This window comes from Melanerpes formicivorus, unplaced genomic scaffold (assembly GCF_026170545.1).
Source record: "Melanerpes formicivorus ecotype bairdi unplaced genomic scaffold, bMelFor1.0.p_v2 SCAF_12, whole genome shotgun sequence".
Taxonomy (NCBI): Eukaryota; Metazoa; Chordata; class Aves; order Piciformes; family Picidae; genus Melanerpes; species Melanerpes formicivorus.
Genome location: NW_027142364.1, coordinates 8,639,238 through 8,661,169, shown reverse-complemented (window position 1 = coordinate 8,661,169; position 21,932 = coordinate 8,639,238). Strand labels below are relative to the sequence as shown.

The 21,932-nt window shown below is 41.9% G+C and overlaps 1 protein-coding gene across 2 annotated transcripts in view; it reads right to left on the bottom strand.

The window, feature by feature from the left end:
- Positions 1-3,461: 3,461 nt before the first annotated feature.
- The window catches only part of ABCC5 (ATP binding cassette subfamily C member 5), a 77,429-nt gene continuing 58,958 nt past the window's right edge, over positions 3,462-21,932 (bottom strand). For both annotated transcript variants that reach the window (XM_068145173.1, XM_068145171.1), the window contains 10 exons: positions 17,591-17,731; positions 16,791-16,942; positions 16,229-16,345; positions 14,569-14,804; positions 12,099-12,212; positions 10,803-10,915; positions 9,796-9,904; positions 7,878-8,105; positions 7,127-7,269; positions 3,462-6,447 (listed from right to left, as the gene is read on the bottom strand). In XM_068145173.1, the coding sequence (XP_068001274.1) occupies positions 6,175-6,447; positions 7,127-7,269; positions 7,878-8,105; positions 9,796-9,904; positions 10,803-10,915; positions 12,099-12,212; positions 14,569-14,804; positions 16,229-16,345; positions 16,791-16,942; positions 17,591-17,731 (1,626 nt within the window). In that variant the 3' untranslated portion in view covers positions 3,462-6,174. The remainder of the gene's footprint in view (positions 6,448-7,126; positions 7,270-7,877; positions 8,106-9,795; positions 9,905-10,802; positions 10,916-12,098; positions 12,213-14,568; positions 14,805-16,228; positions 16,346-16,790; positions 16,943-17,590; positions 17,732-21,932) is intronic.

Genomic DNA, 21,932 nt, shown 5'->3' with positions numbered 1-21,932 from the left:
AGAGAGTTGTTAGGCATTGGAATGTGCTGCCCAGGGAGGTGGTGGAGTCACCGTCCCTGGAGGTGTTCAAGAGAGGATTGGACGTGGTACTTGGTGCCATGGTTTAGTAGTCACGAGGTCTTGGGTGACAGGTTGGACTTGATGATCTTTGAGGTCTTTTCCAACCTTACTGATTCTATGAGTCTATGATTTTGAGTCTAAGGGCTACATCACAGGGTCCTTGGGTAGAGAGGTTGTCTAAATTAAAGGCAATCCACAGATACACTTGCCTGTTTCCTTTTCACCAGAAACCAGTGCAGGAATCCTCCTCTCAAACCCACACCTTAGCAGAGTGGAAATACTGATGGGTCACTGCAGTATCTGCCCAACCATTGCCGTTCTCTGTCCCTTGCTTATGCTCACTGGACAGACGTAAGACTTCTCCCCTGCATACAGCAAATTCAATCAACAAACAAGACTTTCTACGTTCAAGTCTTGACCCTTTCAGGAGTAGAGGAAACACTGCCATCAGTAAGAATGACTCCTCTTGTCTGCAGCTCAAGCAAGGCCTGCAGCTGTTCAGGCTGTGTGCAAGCTGACACAGGAGAGGTCTGTTGGGGGAGGGAAACAGGGAAAAAAGGCCTCTGTCTGAAGAACAGTACTGCTCTCATCTGTGTCACAGAATGGCTTGCGTTGGAAGGGACCTTAAAGATCATCTAGTTCCAACCAAATGCCACGGTTCTACTAGATCAGGTTGCTCGAGCCCCCATCCAACCTGGCTTGGAACACAACCCAAATGGAATATTACTGTCAGAATACAAACCTCAGAGGGGGCACTTCTCATCTCATTAACATAGCTATGCTAAAGGACAGCTATCTTACAAAGGAGATTAAGATCAGATGTTTAGAAACTTGAACAGTAAGTAAGGTTAGAAACTCTAAACAGCTACTTGTATTTCACTACAATTACCTTCGAGAGAACATTCGACTGAACTCCAGTATCTGCTATGGTCATTGTATTAAAAGGAAGTTCTACCATACCTAAAGGATAAGGCATAGCCATCTGCTAATTGGCATATTTATTTGTCTCAGTTTGTGAAAAGGTCCTTACTTTATTTAAGAAGCAAAACAAACTCCAGCTGAAGGAATGGTGCTTGTGAATGGGCTGAGAGCAGCTGCCCCTGTGGTGAACTTCAACAGTTCTCAAAAGCACACCCACACAATGCCTGTCAGTTTCTTTTTCACCAGAAACTAGTGCAGGAATCACAAGGTGATACCAGACCCCAAAATTCAAACAATGCATATAGCTGATGCTTGCCTAGGTCATAAACCTACGGTCATACACCTAGGGTCATACACCTGGAATGTCAACCAGTTGTTATGACTTAACCCTTGTGACACTATCCAATAAATCATGTGACTACTAAGAATATTTCCCACTCTTTCCTATAACCTTTCACTCAAGACCCTGGATCTCAGGAAGTACACCTCTGGAAAGGTGTCTAATGCTCTGCAAAACCCATTAATGCCATTTCTTAAATTTTAGATTTGTTTTCAGTATATTAGAACATCTTCCTTGAGGGGCACACAGCAGCACACTATGTTCAACATACTCCTAATTCTCTTGACCTCTCATTCAGAAATCTAATTTTTCAGTGCAGAAAGTGCATGCACATAAAGAAGGAGTGAGGTGAAGTGGTGACACAAGCACTATCATTCAATGCAGCCATCTAGTCTCCCTCTGTATAGATTGAAGTCACCTGCAGAGTATGGAATAGTTTTTCTACACTCTTTTATCTATAAAAGAAAAGGTTGCCACGTCCTTTTAAGACATATCTAACTGGTTCCCAAATCATTACTGGGATTAATGAAAAACCAGGATTGAAAGAAATTGTTATAAATGTCGTGCATTTAAGTTGGTGCAGAATGCACAGCAGCATGTGAGGCAGTCTTTGAGAAAGTGTGCAATTTCCACTTCAAAAGGATCCTGAAACATCATGCTCCACCCCAGAGCTAAAGCAATACATGTTGTGTGGAAGACATACCTTGCAGCAAGAGAGCAAACAGTTCAGTGTGTTTCCTTTAAGAATTAAGAGGTACTTACATGGGAAAGAGGTTAGTAACAGTAAGCAGCTCGTTTCACAAAGCAGTAGCTTCAAGAGGTGAAAACTGAAAATAGACAAACCCAAACTAGAAATTAGGTCTGCGGTTTTGGGAATGCATGTATTCAGTTTTAGGAATGCATGTATTCAAAAGCTAGAGCTTACCTGGACCTTTAACAAATTTGTTGTCATTTAAATTGGGTCCTTCTAACAGAAAAATAATTCTGTGTCTCAGGGGAGAGTGGCTTGATAAACCCTCACATTGGTTTCTGCTGTGGTTTCTTTTATAGACAAAGTCTGATATTCTGGTCAGAATGGCTTTAAGCCCTTAACAATCTATAGTACAAAGTGTGAAAACATGTGTCTTGTAGTTTACAGGGGCTGGCTGTATTGTGCTCTTTGCTTTCTCTGTTTGTGTTTGTCTGGAGATAAGACTGAAGAAGTGCACTTGACCTAAGTGAATTGTGCAGCACATGTGCTCAGTATAGACATCCTGTTTTATCTGAGAAATTCAATGGCCAAGGTCACTGCAGTGTGAGAACACAAGAAAATGTTGGTTCATCACAGTGTCTGAGATGATTGCTAGAACTGTTCTTGGTTAGGAGGAGGCTCCAAGGAGACCTAATAGCAGCCTTCCAGTATCTGAAGGGGGCCCTGCAAGAAGGATAGAGACACACTGTTTACAAAGGCCTACAGTGATAGGACAAGGGACAATGGCTTCAAACTAGAGAAGAGCAGATTTAGATTGGATGTTAGGAACTGGTTCTTTACTATGAGGGTGGTAGAACACTAGAACAGGTTGTGCAGGGAGGTGGTAGAGTCTCCACCTCTGGAGATATTCAAGCTGAGGCTCAGCAGGGCTCTGGGCAGCCTGATCTGAGGACATCTCATCTGAGGATGTCCCTGCTTACTAGATGGCCTTTGGAGGTCCAACCCAGACCATTCTATGATTCTATGATCAAGCAATGGACCACAGCAGCAAAATCACTGATACAAACTTAACAGAGTAGTACATGTAGCTAATGAGAATCACACCTAAAGTGTTGACCGACCGACGTGGTGATCAACTGCTAAAAAATTGCTATTAATATTCCATTTTATTAAAGGGTTTGGCTCCTCAGAGCTTTTCCACAAGTAGTATTTCTAGATCCCATGTCACCGTGCTCAAGGCTGCAATCAAATAAAAAGTCTTCATTTTCAAAATCAAGAAGGTAACTCCATCTCTTGGCATCTGCTTAAATAAAACCCATTTGCGGTATTCATCTTACTCTAACGGATCCCAAATGAACATACCAAACAAAAGGCAAATAAATAATTTCCATTTAATCTCAGTCTAATTTCCCTGTCAATGTGAAGCCTGCTACAAATCAAGACAGAAAGTAGCCTGAAGCATTAATTTATTTTGTGTCAACAAAAGGCAGCTTATCTCCAAACTTGCTGCCGATTTTTTTCTTCTCCTCAAAATAAAAATGCACTTCTTGCTTGCACGAGGGTACAAAAGCACCTGAAGGACAACACAGGGAATACCTTCAACACATCTTGCTCTGCTTTTGTGTTTCAGAGAATCTGCCTCACAAAAACAACCATCTGATGAGATCTCACAGAGATGAGAGCAGAAACACTTAGACCTCATGTTCTTTAATCAGGAAAAGAGTCTATTACGTTCAGGCAGCATTTCCCTGTTCTGGTGCATGTTTATACAAACTCCCAGCTGATCTGCAGTAACAATAGGTAATATTTACTTTTGATTATTTGCTTTTGCCACCTCTCCAACTTCTTGCTGTGCAGCTTTTAAATAGCTTCCAAAGTCCCTCTGTGCTGCACTCCAGAAAAGGACAAAGCAAAGCCAGTGTACCAAGTTAGCTCTTCCACGTGTCTATAGCAGGGACGCCAAAAAACTGCCCAGAAGGCTGCACTTGTCACAAAGCTGAGTTTAATTTGACAATCATCATAAGGCATCCAAGTAAATTAAAAATTCCCACCAGGGTCACATACATTCTCCCACAAAATAGAATGTGTTAAAACAGAGGCTGGGGGTTCCAAAAGATGCTAGTGGTTACTGGTCTTGGCCAGGCTGCTGCTGCTAGCAGTGGGTTCAGGAGACGCAGTACCAACAGCGGCAACTCAGGAAGTGGGAAGTTAGCTTGCACAAATCTCTTTCAATAGAGTAACAAATCAAAAGGAAAGAGGTTTGTATAGAAAACACCATTCTCCATACTCTCTGGGAAAATAAAACAGAATGAAAAGGATAATCCCATTCAAGGAGCAAAGAGCAGAGCTTGGAGTTCTGAAGCCAGCAATGCTGATGGCCCATTTTGAAAACTACAAAGGCCTGAGTTTATTATTGCTTTATCCCAGTTCAGCCCAGGCTAAGGCCACGGTGAAGTCCAAATTAATTTAAAGCCAGAAAATGCAGATCTGGTAACAGCACCTAAGTCCCCATCCACACATGGGTGTAAACAGATACTTTTGGTGGGGGGAAAAAAAAATAATCTCCCGAATTTCCTCTCTCCCTGTGCTATGCAGATCCCCACAGGAGGGCTACAATTTGCCCAAAATCACGGAAGTTTCTCTCTCATTATCTCCTTTAGCTGAGCCTCTTCCAAATATTTCACCTTTTATTCAAACTAGTCCTCAATTCTGGTGATACATCAGCTCAGAGATGCTTCGTGGGAGCTCTCTAAGAGGCACCACAGGTTCCCAGACATTAAAATGAATGTGGCACAGAGTCTAAGAACCATGACCTGCACTCCGCAATGCTCTGCCCTCAGCTTCCTGAGACTACACGGCACAGACAGAGCAGAGCACCTCCCCATCTCATGTGGCTGGCCAGTGATGAAGAGAAATTGTATGCTGCATAAATGAAATGGCATCCTACCACCACTAGAAGTCAGAAAACAGACTCAGGTAAAGAAGGGCTTAAAAGTTTTGCATTTGAGAAAGAGGGCGCTTCCTTCAGGCTATCATACCACACGGCAACTGTTATTCAAGCAGATGTTACTCGAGGCAGTAAAATGTTAGCATGGATGACTCCATGGTTGACTGAGAGGCCCAATATATGCTAGAGATCTTTAAAAAAAAAAATTAATTAAAGGTCCTGATAATAAATGTCCTTTCTGTCTTCCAAAAGGACAGAAGACACACAGTGTATCCAATGAATGCATGTGATACACATCCTAACACATTAAGAAAAGTTGCAGCTAGACTTGTCAAAATAGTTAAAAAGATCTAGGCATCCTGCTAGTACCAGAATTAATGGGATTTGGGGACCTAAATTTAACTTTTTTTTTTTTCAAATTTTGAGCCTACACTTTTCATTATTGCTTGTTCCATTGAGTGCAAAGGGAAATCTGTGGGTAAGGCTAACTGTAGAAGGATTTCGAATTCATCACAACAAGGTTTCCTTGTCATTTTATATATATAAAAAAATCCATTTTATATATATAAAAAAACCTCACAACCACATCATTATTGTTTAGTCCCCTGGAGGCAGGGGGAAACAGGAGCTATTTAAAATTAGTTTCTTAATTATTTAAGCATTAGTTCCCTACCTCCCAAATCACAACATGCTGCCATGGAGAATTCCTGAGTCTCTCCCTTGCAGAACTTCAGCCCAAATATCAGGATAATGGTGGCCTGACACATATACAGTCCCCAGCAACATACACACAGCAAGCAGGACATGCTTTAGTGGACTCAGATAGAAAAAAGAAAAGAAAACAAACAAACAAACAAAACCCACACAACCAAAAAAAAACCCCAAACAAACTCCACCAAACAACATACTTGGATAAACCATCCAGAAGAGCCTCAGGAAAGGCAACTAGCCACTTTCCATGGAGAAGCAATTGCCCAGGCATCCCTGCCCAGTATAAACTGAATCAAAATATCCATCCCACAGCTGAAGGAGATCTCTGGAACCTGGCAGTGTCACATGCTGGATACTTGAAGGCACATATGCTTTGTGTTTTGGGAGAGAAATCCAGTTACAACACACCGCAGCTGATGCGCTGAGGGAAAGGAGGCGACACTTGGTCTCTTTCCTCTGTTCTGTCCTCATTTTCAAGCTTCATGGCTGGCATGAGCTGGTGATCTAAGCAGACACATTAACATCCCTGAGTGAAATGGCACCATTTGTGGCCTCTGAGACTTTGTCCTCCAGCACCATTGCTGGTGTGTCTGTAGTGACTGCTGTAGTGTTTATGGCAGGAAGTGGAGTCAAGCCCTGTGATAAGATCTGTTGGATGGTTTTCCGCAAATTGGGGTGCAGCTGGTTTTGGGTCTGGCAAAAAATTTCTAAGGCAAAAGACTTGAGGGTGCCAGTGCAAAGGTCCTCGTAAAGTGGAATTGTGTACATCCGAGACATCTGCAAAAAAGGAAGACTGGATAGTATCACTTCAATAACAGCCAAGAGGTTCACCTCTTCTACAGCTACACTCCAACACCCTGAATGACTTCAGACTGGAAACAAGCAACACCTTTCTTCAAAAGACAGCAGAGTCTATTCTACATAAGTTTAATGCAAAGATTTTTATGAATGATAACAAAAAACACTTGTTCTCAAGGATGACCTACTTCCATGAATAACAGAACTGTTTTTAAAAGGTCAAGGAGAAGAGGCCACAGTGAACACATGCATTAAGCTTTTGCTCCTGCACAGTAAATTACTGAAAGGGATTCGATGAACCCTAGCCTTCCCTGAAGTGTAAATATTCAAACAATCACATGATTTAGTAGTGTGAAAGTTTCTGGTCTGGAAAAGCCAGGGCTGCTACAAAGCAACACAAAAAAAAAAAGCAGTGGGCAGAGCTGGGACAAGGATGTTGAGTGAGGCTAGAAAAGCAGAGATTATCTGTAGGCATTTCAAATTCCATCTGCCCGTTCCTCCCCACCCGCTAGCAGGTGAGCCATGCTCAGCCCCTTCGCAACACACCTGGTCTACACTTGGCCAGGAAGCAGAAGTTCCAAGGTCTTTCACGTCGCATGTCTCATGCACACGTCTCATGCACTGAGAAGTGCAGTGATTTTAATCCAGCACTTAGTACCTGGTTTTCCAAGAAGCGACGGACTTTGTAAAGGTCTGGATAATAGTCATTTCGGACTACAATCTGCAGCCAGCGGATGCGGATTTCTGCATTCATGGAGTCCAGCTGAGAGGAGTAACATTCTGAAAGCTTTTTTATCACCTCTGAAGAGAGCACACACACAGAGAAGAACTGTGATCTATTTTGTCAGGTTTGAGGGTCATCAGAGAATAACAGACAGAATCATAGAATCAATAAGGTTGGGAAAGACCTCAAGGATCATCAAGTCCAACCTGTCTCCCAAGACCCCATGACTACTAAACCATGGCACCAAGTGCCACATCTAGTCCCCTCTTGAAAACCTCCAATGATGTTGACTCCACCACCTCCCTGGGCAGCCCATTCCAACAGCTAACAACTCTCTCTGTGAAGAACTTTCTCCTCACCTTGAGCCTAAGTCTCCCCTGGTGCAGTCTGAGACTGTGTCCTCTTGTTCTGGTGCTGATTGCCTGGGAGAAGACACCAACCCCCTCCTGGCTACAACCTCCCTTCATAAAAAGCATAGAATTGTAGAATAGTTTGGGTTGAAAAGGACTTTCAAAGATCATCTAGTTCAACCCCCATGCCACAGGCATCTTTACTAGATTGGGCTGCTCACAGCCCCATCCAACCTGACTCTACATGAATGTTAACATCAGTGAGGTGTAGGGCTCTTTAGAATGTGATTAATTATTTCAGGAACACTTTTCTGCTATCCTGATGCAGTACTTACCATGTGGCAGTGGGGACCCATCCAGCAATCTGTCCAAGAAGAGCACAGTTTGGAACGTTCTCCATTTAGTGAGGTCAGCGCTGCTGGCAGCAGCAACAGAGTCCAGAGGCTCTGTGGTCCAGAGTTTGAAGAGCATCTCTACTGGTCTGGTCAGACTGGATCCCTGAGATAAATCTGGCTCTGCTAATGGAGGTCCTGTAGCATTGAGCCAACGTTCAAACTCCAGTCCTGGAAGGAGAAGCATCAAAAAGGTCAAGCAGGAGTCTCTGCAGGTGGCTTGCCTGCCTCAAGGTCCAGGACTGCTTCTAACAGAGTTAAGAAGCTCTAACAAGAGTAAATCAGACCAACCTCTAGTTACAGCAATGTAACAGTCTTAGCAGCCTCACAGGGCTAACCTATGCTACACCTGGATGAGTGCCAGCAACACTTCTCCAAATATAACCATGAGTTTTCTAGAGCCCAGCATTACAGTGAGTAAGTACAAGAATCACATGTGCTCTTAAGAGAGCCAGGCTAGCAAGTGTCCATGATCAAACTATGCTTTAATATAAGGTGGGATTTTTTTTATGCATGCAATTTACTTTCTCAGAATCTTGAGTAAGACTGAGGAATAAGGGGGAAACCTGCTTCATTACATAAACAGAGATCAAAATAAAAAAGAAAGAGGAGACAAGCAGGCTGATTAAACTCCTCCTACCCACAAGCAAAATGGAGCAAGCAGAGCCTAGTTTCCAAAAGAGCTCTTCCCCTTGACCCTTTACCACCTCAGCACTTTCCCAACACTTGGCAATGCTTCTCATTCCACACCATCTACCCTAAAACTCCTCTCTTCTGCATCCCCTAAATAATAGCTGGGCAAAAGTCAGCACGTGCTGTGGTTAACTCATTAGCCAGATATTGGGCCAAACACAACATACAACCACTGAGCTCATGCTGCAGCTTCTCCCACAGTACACTCACATATCTGCATCTCTCCACAAAGCTGTAGGAACCCAGTATCCTCTGGCAGCTGTATTCCCCTGCCAGTCTGGTTTCAATGGACCAATGGGTTCAGTGATAACTTGCAAGGATGGATATGGGGCAGGATCACATTAGTTTATTGAAGCAGGTGGGCTAACAACAGCTAGCAGATTACAGACAAATCTCCCAACAGCTATAAACAGGGGATATAAGGTAGAGTGAAACATTATGGTAAAGATTTTATATGCATGGTTAGGACCTTGAAAAAAGTTACAGTTTTCAAGGCATCTTTTCTCCAACTACCTGAAAGGACATTGTGGAGAGGCTGGTGCTGGTCTCTTCTCATAGGTAATTAGTGATAGAACAAGAGGGAATGGCCTCAAGCTATGACTGCATAGGTTTAGACTGGGCAGTAGGAAAAAAATCTTCACAGAAGGAGTGGTCAGGGATTGGAATGGGCTGCCCAGGGAGGGGGTTGAGTCACCAGTCCTGGATACATTTAAAGGTCATTTAGATACAGCGCTTGGCAATATGGTTTAGGGGTGAACTTTGTAGAGCAGGGTTATCAGTTGGACTTGGTGATCCTGAGGGTCTTTTCCAACCTGAACACTTCTGTGAAATTTCAAAGTGGGTTCACCATTTCCTTATATTTGAGCACCTAGAAATTCCACATGCACTGATTATTGTGCCTGCAGTGTCAAAGCTGAGTTAATAAGAAAGTTAACTGAGGGCCACTCAACTAATTAATGCCAAAATTGTTTGCAATTTAAGATGTTCTCATTCCTCTACATGGAGGCAATAACAACAAATCACCACAACCATTCCTACCATAAACACTTGGCTGCTACTAAAGCATTCTGTTCCCCTTAGCATTTTCCTGTACATCATCCAAGCCAAGCACAAAATTTACCATCCAGATTTTCTACAGTGTTTACAGTTAACTAAGTAAATTTCCTACCTGCTTTGCTCTCAACACATTGCTCTTTCAGCTCTGGAAAAAAATTCAGGAAGGAATCCAGAAGATCTTGAGCCACAACACTGGTAAATTTGTACTTCTCAATGTAGGCCTGAAATAGTAAAAAGGATAAATTATGATTAGGAGGACGACGGCTTCCTTTGGATGTAAAAGCATTTCATGCAATGAAAAAGTAGAGATGGGAAAGTGAGAACAAGTGCTTTCCATCCCCTGAGAAGACAAAAGCACCATAACAAGAAAAAAATTGAGTAGTTGCAAATACATTTGACAGCTGAGTACAGGGCTCTTCTGATACATTTCACAGATACATAAATAAATCAAGGGCAGGAAGGTTTCCTTATACTCAGCACTGGTGAAACAACAGAACACAACTGGCCACTGTATATCCACTGATAGATTATGGACTAAAGAACTCAGAGGAATAAAGAGAAAGATGGAATGGGCAATAAATGGGAAGAGGAGATGAAAAACATGCATGCAGCAAAAAGAAAAGGCAGTGAGTTGTGCCATTTTCAGTAACCAGTCAATAACTGACTTAATTTTCTATAGATTTTGCAAATGTGCTTCGAGGAGCCAAACCTGTTCCAATACTGGAAACCATGCCCTTTGCCACCCCGGCTGGAAAAAAAACCCACAAGCTCAATACCTTTTAATACCATACAGTCACAGACTATCTATGCTGGAACAGTTTCCCAATTATTTGGAGCAGAGAACAAAAGGTAACAAAAATGTATCACTACTCTGTATTTAATAACCCATAAGCTCAGAATCTGAGAAAAAGAGCACAAGCACAATCATTTAAGAGAAATCTCACAGAAAGAATCATTTAGGTTGACAGGCAGGGTCCACACCATTCTTCCATCTTTAAAGTTTACCCCCATTCATTACCTACCATGACAAAACCTGGAAAAATAAGACAAAAACAAAACCCAAACCAAGCCTAAAGCAGCTCTAAACCTCAAGAGAAACACATCCTTACTCATACTCACCCTTAGGAAGGAGTCAAAGTGTCTTGGGTCACCACAGAGCTGTGACAGGTAGTAAACAAAGCAGTATCCTTTCTCATAGGTGAAGAGGTTCATTAAATTACTAGGATTTACACCTGAAAGGAGAAGACAACAATGCTGTAAGACACACTGATGAGAACACTAATTTCTAACCCTTTCAAGTATACAGATCCTTTGGAGATCAGGGAGTCAAGACATAGTGACTTAAAACCAAAATGAGCCTATTGTCAGTACACTTAATTTAGTGAAGTAAATTAAATAGAAGCAGTCCAAACACAGTCTGAAAACCTAAAAAAACCTCAGTAATTGTAAGCTAAGTATTGATTTCCAATGGCACAAGTCACTTAAATGAGAAGTCACTGAAGACACACCTGGAAATTCAAGACATTTTTCTTTTGGTGCCAAACTCAGGGAATTACCATATCACAAATGTTTGAAGATAGCAGTATAAAGTAATCACAACTTCTTCCTTTTTTGAGACTTCCAACATGTGCTTTATCATTTCATCTGGTTCCAATATCATCTCCAGTTGCATTTTAGGTTGTTTTTTAAGTATCATCTAGGTTGAAGATTGCTTCACACCTCCCATGGTGAACCCAGAACTAAAGAATTATCAGTGAAGCATAATGCTGGAGTGCAAATGCATACCTGGCTCAAGGGATAACCAAACACCTGTGTTGCTCACTCAGCAGGAGAACAAATACCTACATTTATCTGCATGCTGATGCTTACACATATAGTTCTTCAATGAAAACATAAAAAGAGGAACAATTTAAGAGCAGAGGAACAGGCTGCCCAGAGAGGTGGCTGGGACCACATCTGTGGAAATGTTGAAGGTGAGACTTGACAGGGCTCTGGGCAACCCGATCTAGTTGAGGTTGCCCCTGCTGACTGCAGAGGGGGTTGGACTAGATGACCTTTGGAGGTCCCTTCCAACCCAGATCATTCTATGATTCTATATGTAATATATGACATCATTATCAACTACTTTATTTTACATACTAAGTAGCTCAAAACCTCACAGCTTTCAAGGCAGTTTTTCATACTCTGTTTATACTGTCTGATCTCTTCTTAGACAGGAATTCTAGAGGGGAGTTAGCCAAGTTTGAAAAAACTTCAAGGTAAATTTCCTTATTTACTTTTAGACTGGTTTAAAAGCCTGCAGTTCTTTTTTCTTTCTTTTAGAAAGGTTATGCACAAATTACTCTAGTTTTTAGTCTACATTCCAGCATCAATATACAGAGTTTTGTGTACAGCAGCTTCAGCCAAAAGCAATACCTGGCTCCAGTTTAACCTGAAGCTTGCTGACTGGATTGTCTTCTCCAAGGAGCTTCATCTGTCTGTGGAGAGCATCAAGGCGGAATGCAGTCTCCAAACATGTGAAGGCAGCTCCTACCTCAGAAAGAAACTTATTAGTTGTGGGAAAATGACTGGCAAAACCTGACCTGTGCAGAACTAGCACAGGTACAAAATAAAAGCTACCAAAGGTGTAAAGGACACAACAATGAGACAAAATCAAGTAATGGAATGGCAGAGAAATTCAAGTGCAAAAAATCCAGAACTTAAAAGGCTGCATTTACTCTGCCAGTTCTGCAGCAGGCTGAGGAGAAATACCAAGCAGCATGAAAACTGTGCTTAAGTTTACATCCTGGACATCATCTTATCAGTTCTTACAAGAAAAACAGAGCACCAATGGAATAAGTATTGTACAGGTAACTTTCAAGGCGCAATCAAGTGCTACAAAAAAAGTACTGTCACTGGTGGAAGAGCCGACACACAATTCAGTGCCAAGGGTGTTACTAAGGGAATGTCCCCTCTCGGGTGAAAATGGCAAAGGATTAGATTTAGTTGGTATATTACAGGTCCTGTGACTCTTTAAGCTTTTTTTTTCATCCAACCCATATGGTATCATACAGTTGTCACCTTCTACCCATTAGGACTTATTTTACAGCTGTGACTTGGGTAGGCTACTCCTTCTATTTTAACCGCAGTGTAGAGCATTCCTGTTTTCAAGCCAAGCTAGCTGTATTACATTGGAAACTCAACAGAGATCTTTTCTATGCCCTTGCAAATGCAAAACACTGTGGAAAATGGATTTTCAGGTTCAGATCTTCAACATCCAGCGCTATTAACACTTTGGTTTTCTTTGCTGAGTCTTCAGTGATAGGGCTTGTTACATAGCTACAACCTCAGAGTTTCACTGTATGTACACAGGAATTTGAAATAAGCAACATGAGAATTAAGAACCAAAATGTATTTGGAAGATAGAAGAACTTGTACTGGCAGAGAAAGGGGCAGGTATGCTTCACAGGGGAAAGCAAGAACCAGGACAGCTCATGTTAAGGGCAATTCCTTCAAGCTAAAGGAGGAGAATTAAGCAAGATCCAAGAGGTGTGGTAGTTAGAAGACTCCAATTGCTGTAAACAATATCATTACAAAGCTGCCTTTTTATTAACAGCTGGAGATACTGTGGAAATGTCAGAAATTGCAAGATTTAGATCAGAGGTTTATCTTAGAAACAAAACAGAAGGCAAAAAGAGCTTTCTAAAGAATGGCACAGGAAAAGGCATTTCTTAGTTTCTTGAACCATTGCTTCTTGAAATAACCAGTTCTAAATTTTAAGCAAACAGACCAAAATCAGCAGGGATTTCATCCTAGGTCAGAGAGACAGACTACAATGGGATACAGAACACATCAGTACCTTCTGATCCACTCATACCAATGCTATGTGTAATACAGTGCAACTTCTAAGAACAGTCCTAAGCACTGAGAATTACTCAAGACGCAACAGCTTTCAAAGTTACATAACAAACATTCTAACATCTCCATATGCTCTCAGAGCATTTTACCTAAACTTCATTATCATCAGCTCACCTCCAGAAACAACAATATACATGAATAAAAGCCAAGGCATCCTTCTAAACACTCTCACTGCCAACATTTCCAGGAATCTTTCCAAGACAGTGGATACATGAGAATATACACACACCACAGGCTTTTGAGAGCGTAACAGCACAAACTAGAGAAGTGTGTGCTCCCAGTATTCACTTTGATAAAAATCCAGTTAAATTGAAAAGCAGTAGGAATGATTTACTACATACATATTCTAAAGACAGTACCATACAATTGGCCTATGAAATTCACTGACAAAAGCAAAGGCAGGGCTGTACAATTCTACAGGAAGCCTCAAGCAGATGAAAAGACAGCTATGTAGATCTGCACTTCCTAAGTGCTCTTTCCAAGAGTAGGTAACTACTAATTGATCAGGATTAGAAAGATACTTATTCAGAGGATAGGTATTTCACAGTGTAACCGTGGTAAGATTTCTTACGTCTTTCTTTGAAGCATCGTCTGCTCACATATTCTGACGTGTGAACACCTAATAGTAGTTCCAAAGTTCCTACAAATACCCTTACAATGCTGTGCTAACACACCTCACCCAAAGCCCCCATTACTTTATCAGGTATTGATTCCACTCAAAGCCAAGACAATGCCAGAGTCTAAACATCTAAGATGCCCAACACAAAGTATGAGGCCGTGGCGTGTGTGCGCGTTCAAGTGCTCTGGGGATGCGTGTGTGTAAGTGCTGCTGGTGGAGGAAGTGGGGTGTGTGTTCAATAAATGATCAAAAAAAGAAAAACAAACACCTCCCTACAGACTTCAGAGCTCCTAAGGCAAATACTCTATGCAGCCAACTCTCCATTATTGGCTAGACACAGCGTAAGGAGGAACATTTCTGCATCGATACCATAGGTCTCGGTGGTGATCCGGCGCTGCGCGTACGTGGCGAGCCCCTCGCTCAGCCACATCTCCTCCCACGTAGCGTTGGTGACTGCATTTCCAAACCAGCTGTGGGCAACTTCATGAATCACATCAATGATCAAAAACTCATCGCTCTCCAGAATGGAAGAGATGATAAAGGTCAGGCATGGGTTTTCCATGGCAACAATTGGGAAGGAGGGAGGAAGAAAAACAATGTCATATCTAAAATTAGGGAGAGAGAAGACAAAGAGGAGAAAGGAGATGTGTAAACCACAGCTGAATTCAAGAGACACACACAGCAACCTTTTTTTTTTTGGTAAGGAAGATTCTTATGACACTTTTATGACTTTAGGAACCAACTTTCTAGACCAGTTGTGCCTAATTTTTCTGGTCAGGGAATCACAGAGTTTGTTCTGTTGGCCAACAAGCTGTACATATTTGGACATATTGACAAGACAGTCTCTTCATGTACAGAAAACCCTGCACTGCCCAGAAGCATCATGCTCCCTTCACACACATAAATTTATCACAAGTTTTCTACCTATGAGCCAGGACCACTAAGTTTACTCTACATACACTACCACATACACAGCATCGAGCTCCCAGAGTCTCCCAGCAAAGAGAGAGGCTGGGAAGCGATCAAATTAATTCATTGATCTGGTGTACTTGCAGTGTCAGCAAAATGACTCTAGTCTGTCTGCTTCAGAACACAACAACACTATTTGTTTTGCTTTCTAAAGTTCTCCACTAATGATCAGCACTGGCACACTAGGCCATGCTCTCAGATTATTTCAAGCAACATTTTGTAAGCTTACAACCACAAGGCATTCTTCCTGCTTAACTTCAGCAAAGAAATATAGGAAGCCTTTGTAAACATTTTCTCCCCTCCAAACAACTAAAGAGTTCACTCAAAACCCTTCTCTTTCAATACACAGTCAAGCTTAACTTCAGAAATTATTAATGTTAGGTATAGGGACTAGGGGTACCAACAACTGTACTTAGTGAGGATTTCATCACCCTCAGGCATGCCACAACAAAAATGGTCTCAAACTGCAACAGGATAGGTTTAGACTGGACACCAGGAAATTTTTTTTCACAGAGAGTAGTCAGACCTTGGAATAGGCTGCCCAGGGAGGTGGTTGAGTCACCATCCCTGCATGTGTTTAAAGCTTGTTTAGACGTGGTGCTTGAGGATATGGTTTAAGGGTGAATTTTGTAGAGCAGGGTCAATGGTTGGACTTAATTATCACAAGGGTCTTTTCCAACCTGAACGATTCTACGATTCTATGAAATAGATCAAGTACCTAAAAATAATTAAGATAAATAAAACCGCCATACATTTAAAATGCATGGACTTGCATTACAAAAACTGCAGTATGAAAAGTCTTCACTCCTCAGGGCAGATCTGCTTTTTAGAAACCTGCATTTCTGCCCACCATACCAGGCAAAACACCACTGTGCCTCCGTGGTCCTTTCTGCTGCTTGCAGAGACAAAACACCAGAGTTTGTTTCCAGCTATAGCAGTGCTGCCAGCTGAAAGGCTGACCTGTCCTGCCACTGCTAGCAGAGGGAGAATGCATGATAACTTTTCAAGGTTGTTCTATTTTGTTCCCATTAGACATTCCTGGGAGAACTATTAAACTCACCTTCCCCATATATATGGGCCATACAGACTCTCTGCAGCAGTCAACCAGCGTTCAACAATGCCAGAAAGCTTGCTGATGGCTGTTGGCAGCAGGCAAGGCTCTGCCCACACTCTGCTCCTGTCAGAAAACAGAAAACATCAGGTGATACTTCAGCAAACTGAATTATCTCTTAGGAAAAATAGCCTGACTTCTCACCACACTTCCATGTATGGTAATAGAGCTAAGAGGTCTCACACCAGACACAGGCTTTCTTTAGGTTAACACTCCATAGATAGATGGCAACAGATAATCAAAGATCCCTCAGAGGATGGCCATGAGACAAGTCGCCATAATGACTACGTGGGACAATATGCAATATTTATGAGAGGGAAATAGCTTTCCCAGTGCAATGATAGGAATTTCTTTACACCCAACTAAACCTCAAACTCCCTGAACACTCACAGCTCAAAGTCCCAACTGTTCTCTTACCAATTACTCAACATATTTACCACACATAGCACAAAGAACAGCACAAAAGTACAAAAAAGCAGAATCAACTCAATCAACTCACTGCAAATCTTACCTTGGACCTATATCTGCATGTATAAGGTCTCCTGCCACCAGAGCCACTAGGTAGGCAGGAACTGGATATTCCATGTAAAATTGATATACACCTTCCTCTTCTAAATAGGTACTTTGGGTGGCACTCATCAACACCTGTATGCCTGCTGGAGCCTGGAAGATCAACATCATACACATTAACGCACTAGATGGATCACAGCTGAATGACTACACCACAGATCTCTCTGGGTTTTTTCATGTCTGCCTGAGGATGTACATTAAAAACCAATGAAATAACACAAAATGTAAGATTTCTGTGAGGCCTTTATACCACAAACTACCTAGCCTGTGAAAACATATCAAACAAAAATAATACTTCTCTTATACTGCATGGGTCCTTATGCCTCAAAAGTGCCCACATATCAAATTATTTCATCTACATAAAGCACAACATTATATGATGCTGCTTTCATAAAACTTTGTTTCAAGAATTGATACAGTTGAGCATTATCATCAACAACCACTACTGGAAGTGACCAACTAAATTCTCTCTTCACATCACTGGTTTCACAGTTACTCTGTCATTGAGCATGGGGAAGGCAGGACCCAAGCACCATAGGCAACAGAGTTGTTTTTTGTGGCTGTTGCACCAGTTCTGGCACAAGAACCAGAAAGGGATCTAAAATGTCCAGCATTTTTTATAGCACTAAATGTCACCATTAACATTTTATATCATATGTACTCACACAACAGCACCATGCTTTCAGCAGTTAACAGCAGCTAAGTGCTCCATGAACCATTTATAACCATTCTGTCACTCACCTTGACAGTAGCTGAATAGGTGCATTTCACTGCTGGTGTGTCAAAGCAGGGGAAGAAAGACCGGTTGCACACTGAGTGGCCCTGTGTGAAGACAAATGGCTTGGCATTGCCATATGTCAGTTCTGGATCCAGCCACCAGATCTATGGAAACATGAAGAGAAGAGGAGGTGAGGGAAAGAGACCAAATCACAAGGAAGAACTGGCAAAGAACAAAAACTGAAATCAATAGGACTGTGAAGGAGAAGAAACATTTCAGCTGTGCAGCTCCCCAGATGAACACCTTGCACAGGGCACACCTTTCTATTCCTGTTTATTTGTTGTGACTACTCAGAGTAATTCCTTACTGTCCAAACACTGAATGGTGCCACAGAATCTTCCAGCCAATCACTGTTTCTGTTCTACCAGTTTGCTTGGCTAATGACAAGTCCCTAACAGACATCGATATGATCTTATTCTCAGAGGGAGCACTCTGAATATCTTCATGGCTTTAATTCAACATGAACAGGAATAATAGGGGTCAGGTAACTCAAGCTGGGGAGGGGGGAAAACAAAACAAAACAAACAAAAAACCACCCAACCAACAAACCCAAATCTGCAAACAAAAGAACCCTGAGGCTGAACTGTATACACAACATTATCTCTGACCCTGACCTGCTGGCTGAAGCATCAAACATTTTGACACTATCCAAAGAAGTCAGTATATGTAAGAAACATCTGGTCAGCAACGCTGAAGGCCTCTTTTTACAGAGTAGACAAGGAGATTCTGGGTGGTCACACACACACAAGGGAAAAAGAAAACAACCCACAAACAAAACAACAAAACCCCATCATCAAGCATGTCAATTTTCAGTATCAAACAGCAAATAAATCAAGAGTCAGACCCTCAACAAATAATTACAACATATTAAGCAGGACTTGGAAAAGTGCAGTTATTTGCCTTTTTGGTTTTTTTTTCTGTTTAAATGTAATGTTTATGCTTTCACATGCTCCCTGCCTCCAACTTTGAAGTGGAAGAACAATTTTAAATAGGGATTTTCTTGTAATCCTAGAACTCTGGAGCTGAACTTTTACAGAAAATATCAAATATTGTGAAACTTGCAATAAAGTTGGAACCACTGGAAGTCCTGGGAATGGTTAGGAATAAAACTTCTAAGTCTGCTGAATTCTTAGATCAAAGCAACCAATAAATCTGAATTCAGGGAACAGCAGTTAGAGAAGACACTAGTTTAGTTCTGGTCCTCAAGAGACAGCAATGAAATACAGAAGAGAAGCCTGGGTACTCTGCTCTCATGTTTTCGACATATTACAATTCTCCCAGTTAACCTCTAGAAGTCAAAGCTTTCTCTCTCCCCCTCTGCCCCATAAGGTTATTCTTTGTTATCTTCTTCCCTTGCCTTTAGAGCCTTTTTCTCAGACATCAGTCTGCTCTTCTCCCAAGCCATCCACTCCAGCAGCACTCCTGTGGATCAGGTGACACATAAGCAGCAGCTTTCAGTTACTCATGTCACTCATGTAGAGATTCACACTTCCACTGGCAAATGTTGGTTGGTTGGGGTTTTTTTCAGTGGGAACCATTACAAAATTGAAAACCTTGATCTAGAAGTAAAATTAATGTCAGAGCAGCATTCCTATATTGAATTTATTTTAAGATTACCCTTTTCACTTTCAAGCCTGTTGGGCCAGAAATGTGCTCCAGGCACAACTTCTGAGGAACCCTGCCTCACTTACACCACGAGAGCTCAGGCTACGCGACTCTCCAAATCCACGTGCTGCATTTCAGCACATCACCAACCAAACCCCAAGGTCACAGCTGAGATGTACTACACAGCTACAGATTTCCACCCCATGGCTACCTGCATTTCACAGCAACAAATAACATCTCTGCAATGTGACATTGTGGAACTGGAGACAACTATTCTGGAAGGCATGTAGAGACATGTCTCATTAAAACCCACAGTCTGAAACCAAGAGCTTCCACCTAGAACATGCATTCCATAAAAATTCAAGTGCTATGTTTTCCTCCTTGGTAGTACTTTTCTAATGGCCCAGGAAGGAGGCTCAGAAATTAAATTTTCTAAGATATGTCCCAATGCCAACTTTTAAAAACACTCCTCTGTCCAGCAGCTTTGTGCTTGTATCACAGAAAGTCTGACTTACAAACTGTATCATTGGTCCTGCTGTGGAGAATCACCTTCAGAAGGTTCTGTCTCCTTTGTTTTTTGAGAGACAGAAAAAGCTGTCAAAGAAAGCAGGGAGAAAAAACACCACCAGACCTAAATTGCAACACTAAAGTAGGAAGGAAAGAGTGTTGACAGACTACGCCTTCAGAGCAGAGATAAGGGGAAGTTCTCCTCAGCCAGTGTAGGAAGAAAATACAAGCAGGAAGCAAAAGGGAACCAAGAAGCTGATTCTTGTTTACAGGAAAATCTATAAACTAATGACCATTTCTTTACAACCAGTCCCCTTTTATGTGACATTTGGTTGAAGTTAAATGAAGCACCAGACCCATAGGCCAAGAGACAAAACATTTGTAGAGGATGAAGTCTTTTTTCCCCCCTGTTTCCTAATGTCTGCAGCTACACAGCAGGCCTCCCTCTCTCCTTCCAGATGCACTTGGAACAATGATGAAAGTTATCCTGAAACAATATAAATAGATCTGTAATATAAATAGACCAGGCTATGGTGCCAGACAGAGGCAGGACTATGGCCTAGGGAAAAGAAGCAGCATCCCAGAAAGGAGTGCAAGGAGCTGGGTACTGAGGGGGTGGAGCAGTACGCAGGCACAGAGCAGCAAGCGGGGCCATACCATCTACTCTGCATCCGAATCCTGCCTGTGCTCACCTTCAGAAATATACACCATGTCACAGTAATGCTCACCATTTGTATTCAGCTTTTCACTGATTCAGAACTGTTTCACACATTTCTATGATGAATTTCAAGTGGGGGGAAAGAAAAAAACTGCTTAGTTCCTCTGGTGAACAGAGTTCTTGGGCAGTCTAGCCTCATATTGCAAAGAAGCTTACACTTTGTAAGGCACCTACCAAGAACATGATTTTTATTGACTTGGATCATAGTCTTTTATCTAAATCCAGCAAATGAGAAAGGCAATTAGCTAAGACTCTCTCAGTGTTAAATCTCTCCATGTTTCTACCTGCATTATTGATGAAGCTCCAAGAAGAGCTGCTATGCCACAGCTTCTATTCTAGACAGACAAGCCAGTCCATCAGATGGCAAAATAACCTGCACATCTGTGATGCAGAGGATGTGACGAGAGCAAGGCACAACTGGCCAGCAAGACACTCAAGAAAGACTGAGGAATCAGGATAAGTCTAACAGAACAATGAGGAAGCTTCCAGCACTGCAAAATGAGCTGTCCTTTTTGCTGAATTATGAGTAAATGCTGTCATTTTTCACACTAGAACACAGAGCAGAGTTTGCATTTAAGGTTGCCATGAAAAGAAAATATCACTGGTGTTAATATGTGCTGCCAAATCAGAGGTGTGACAGTGGGCAAGAGACATGTAGATTTTGCTCTCTAGGGGGAAAGCAAAACAAAAAACCCAAACCAAAACAAAAACTTATCAAAGAGTACTTGTAGGACCAGGAATAGGTGAGGGGAAATAAGAGGAGAAAGAGCAAGACTGCTGTCACTGACACACCTGATCAGTGTGTGCCTTCAGCCCACACCATAAGAGATAAACAGTGTTTATGACAGTCTGGCTTCTGATGCAAACTGATGATGTACCAACCATATGGTTTCCTAACAGCACAAGGAGCTGGAATGCTCTGTGGAAGGCAGATTTAATCTCTCAGCTGTCTCTCAATGTCCATCAAACAACCAAAGATCTTGGCTCCTTCCTGCACACAAGAATAATGGGACAGTCAAATAACACATCCAGATGGCTCAAACCAAGTATACCAAGACAACAAGATTCCAGAATAGTGTCTCTGCTGCTGATCTTGCTGCCAACATGTCCATGTTGCACTGTAACATCAATTTACTGTTCTGGAGGTCCCACAGAAAATAAACCTTGACCCAGAAAGATTATATTCAGAGAAAGGTCAAAGAAAACTGAACTTCAGAAGGGGGGTGGGAAGGGTGTCTAACTGTGAAGCTGCTTCACTTATGCAAAGTTCTGTGAGGAAATATACTGGATGTGAGTATGAACTGGTTCAACCTTCTATGTGTATGGGTTACTCGTCCCTATTAAAATGCAATGCTAGGCTAAACAACAGCAATGACATAGCACTACAATACCAAAAAATTACTTTCAGTCCAGAAAAAACCTTAACAGATCAGTGTCCTGAACATGAAGGGTTACAACAGGTGCTTGAGGACAAA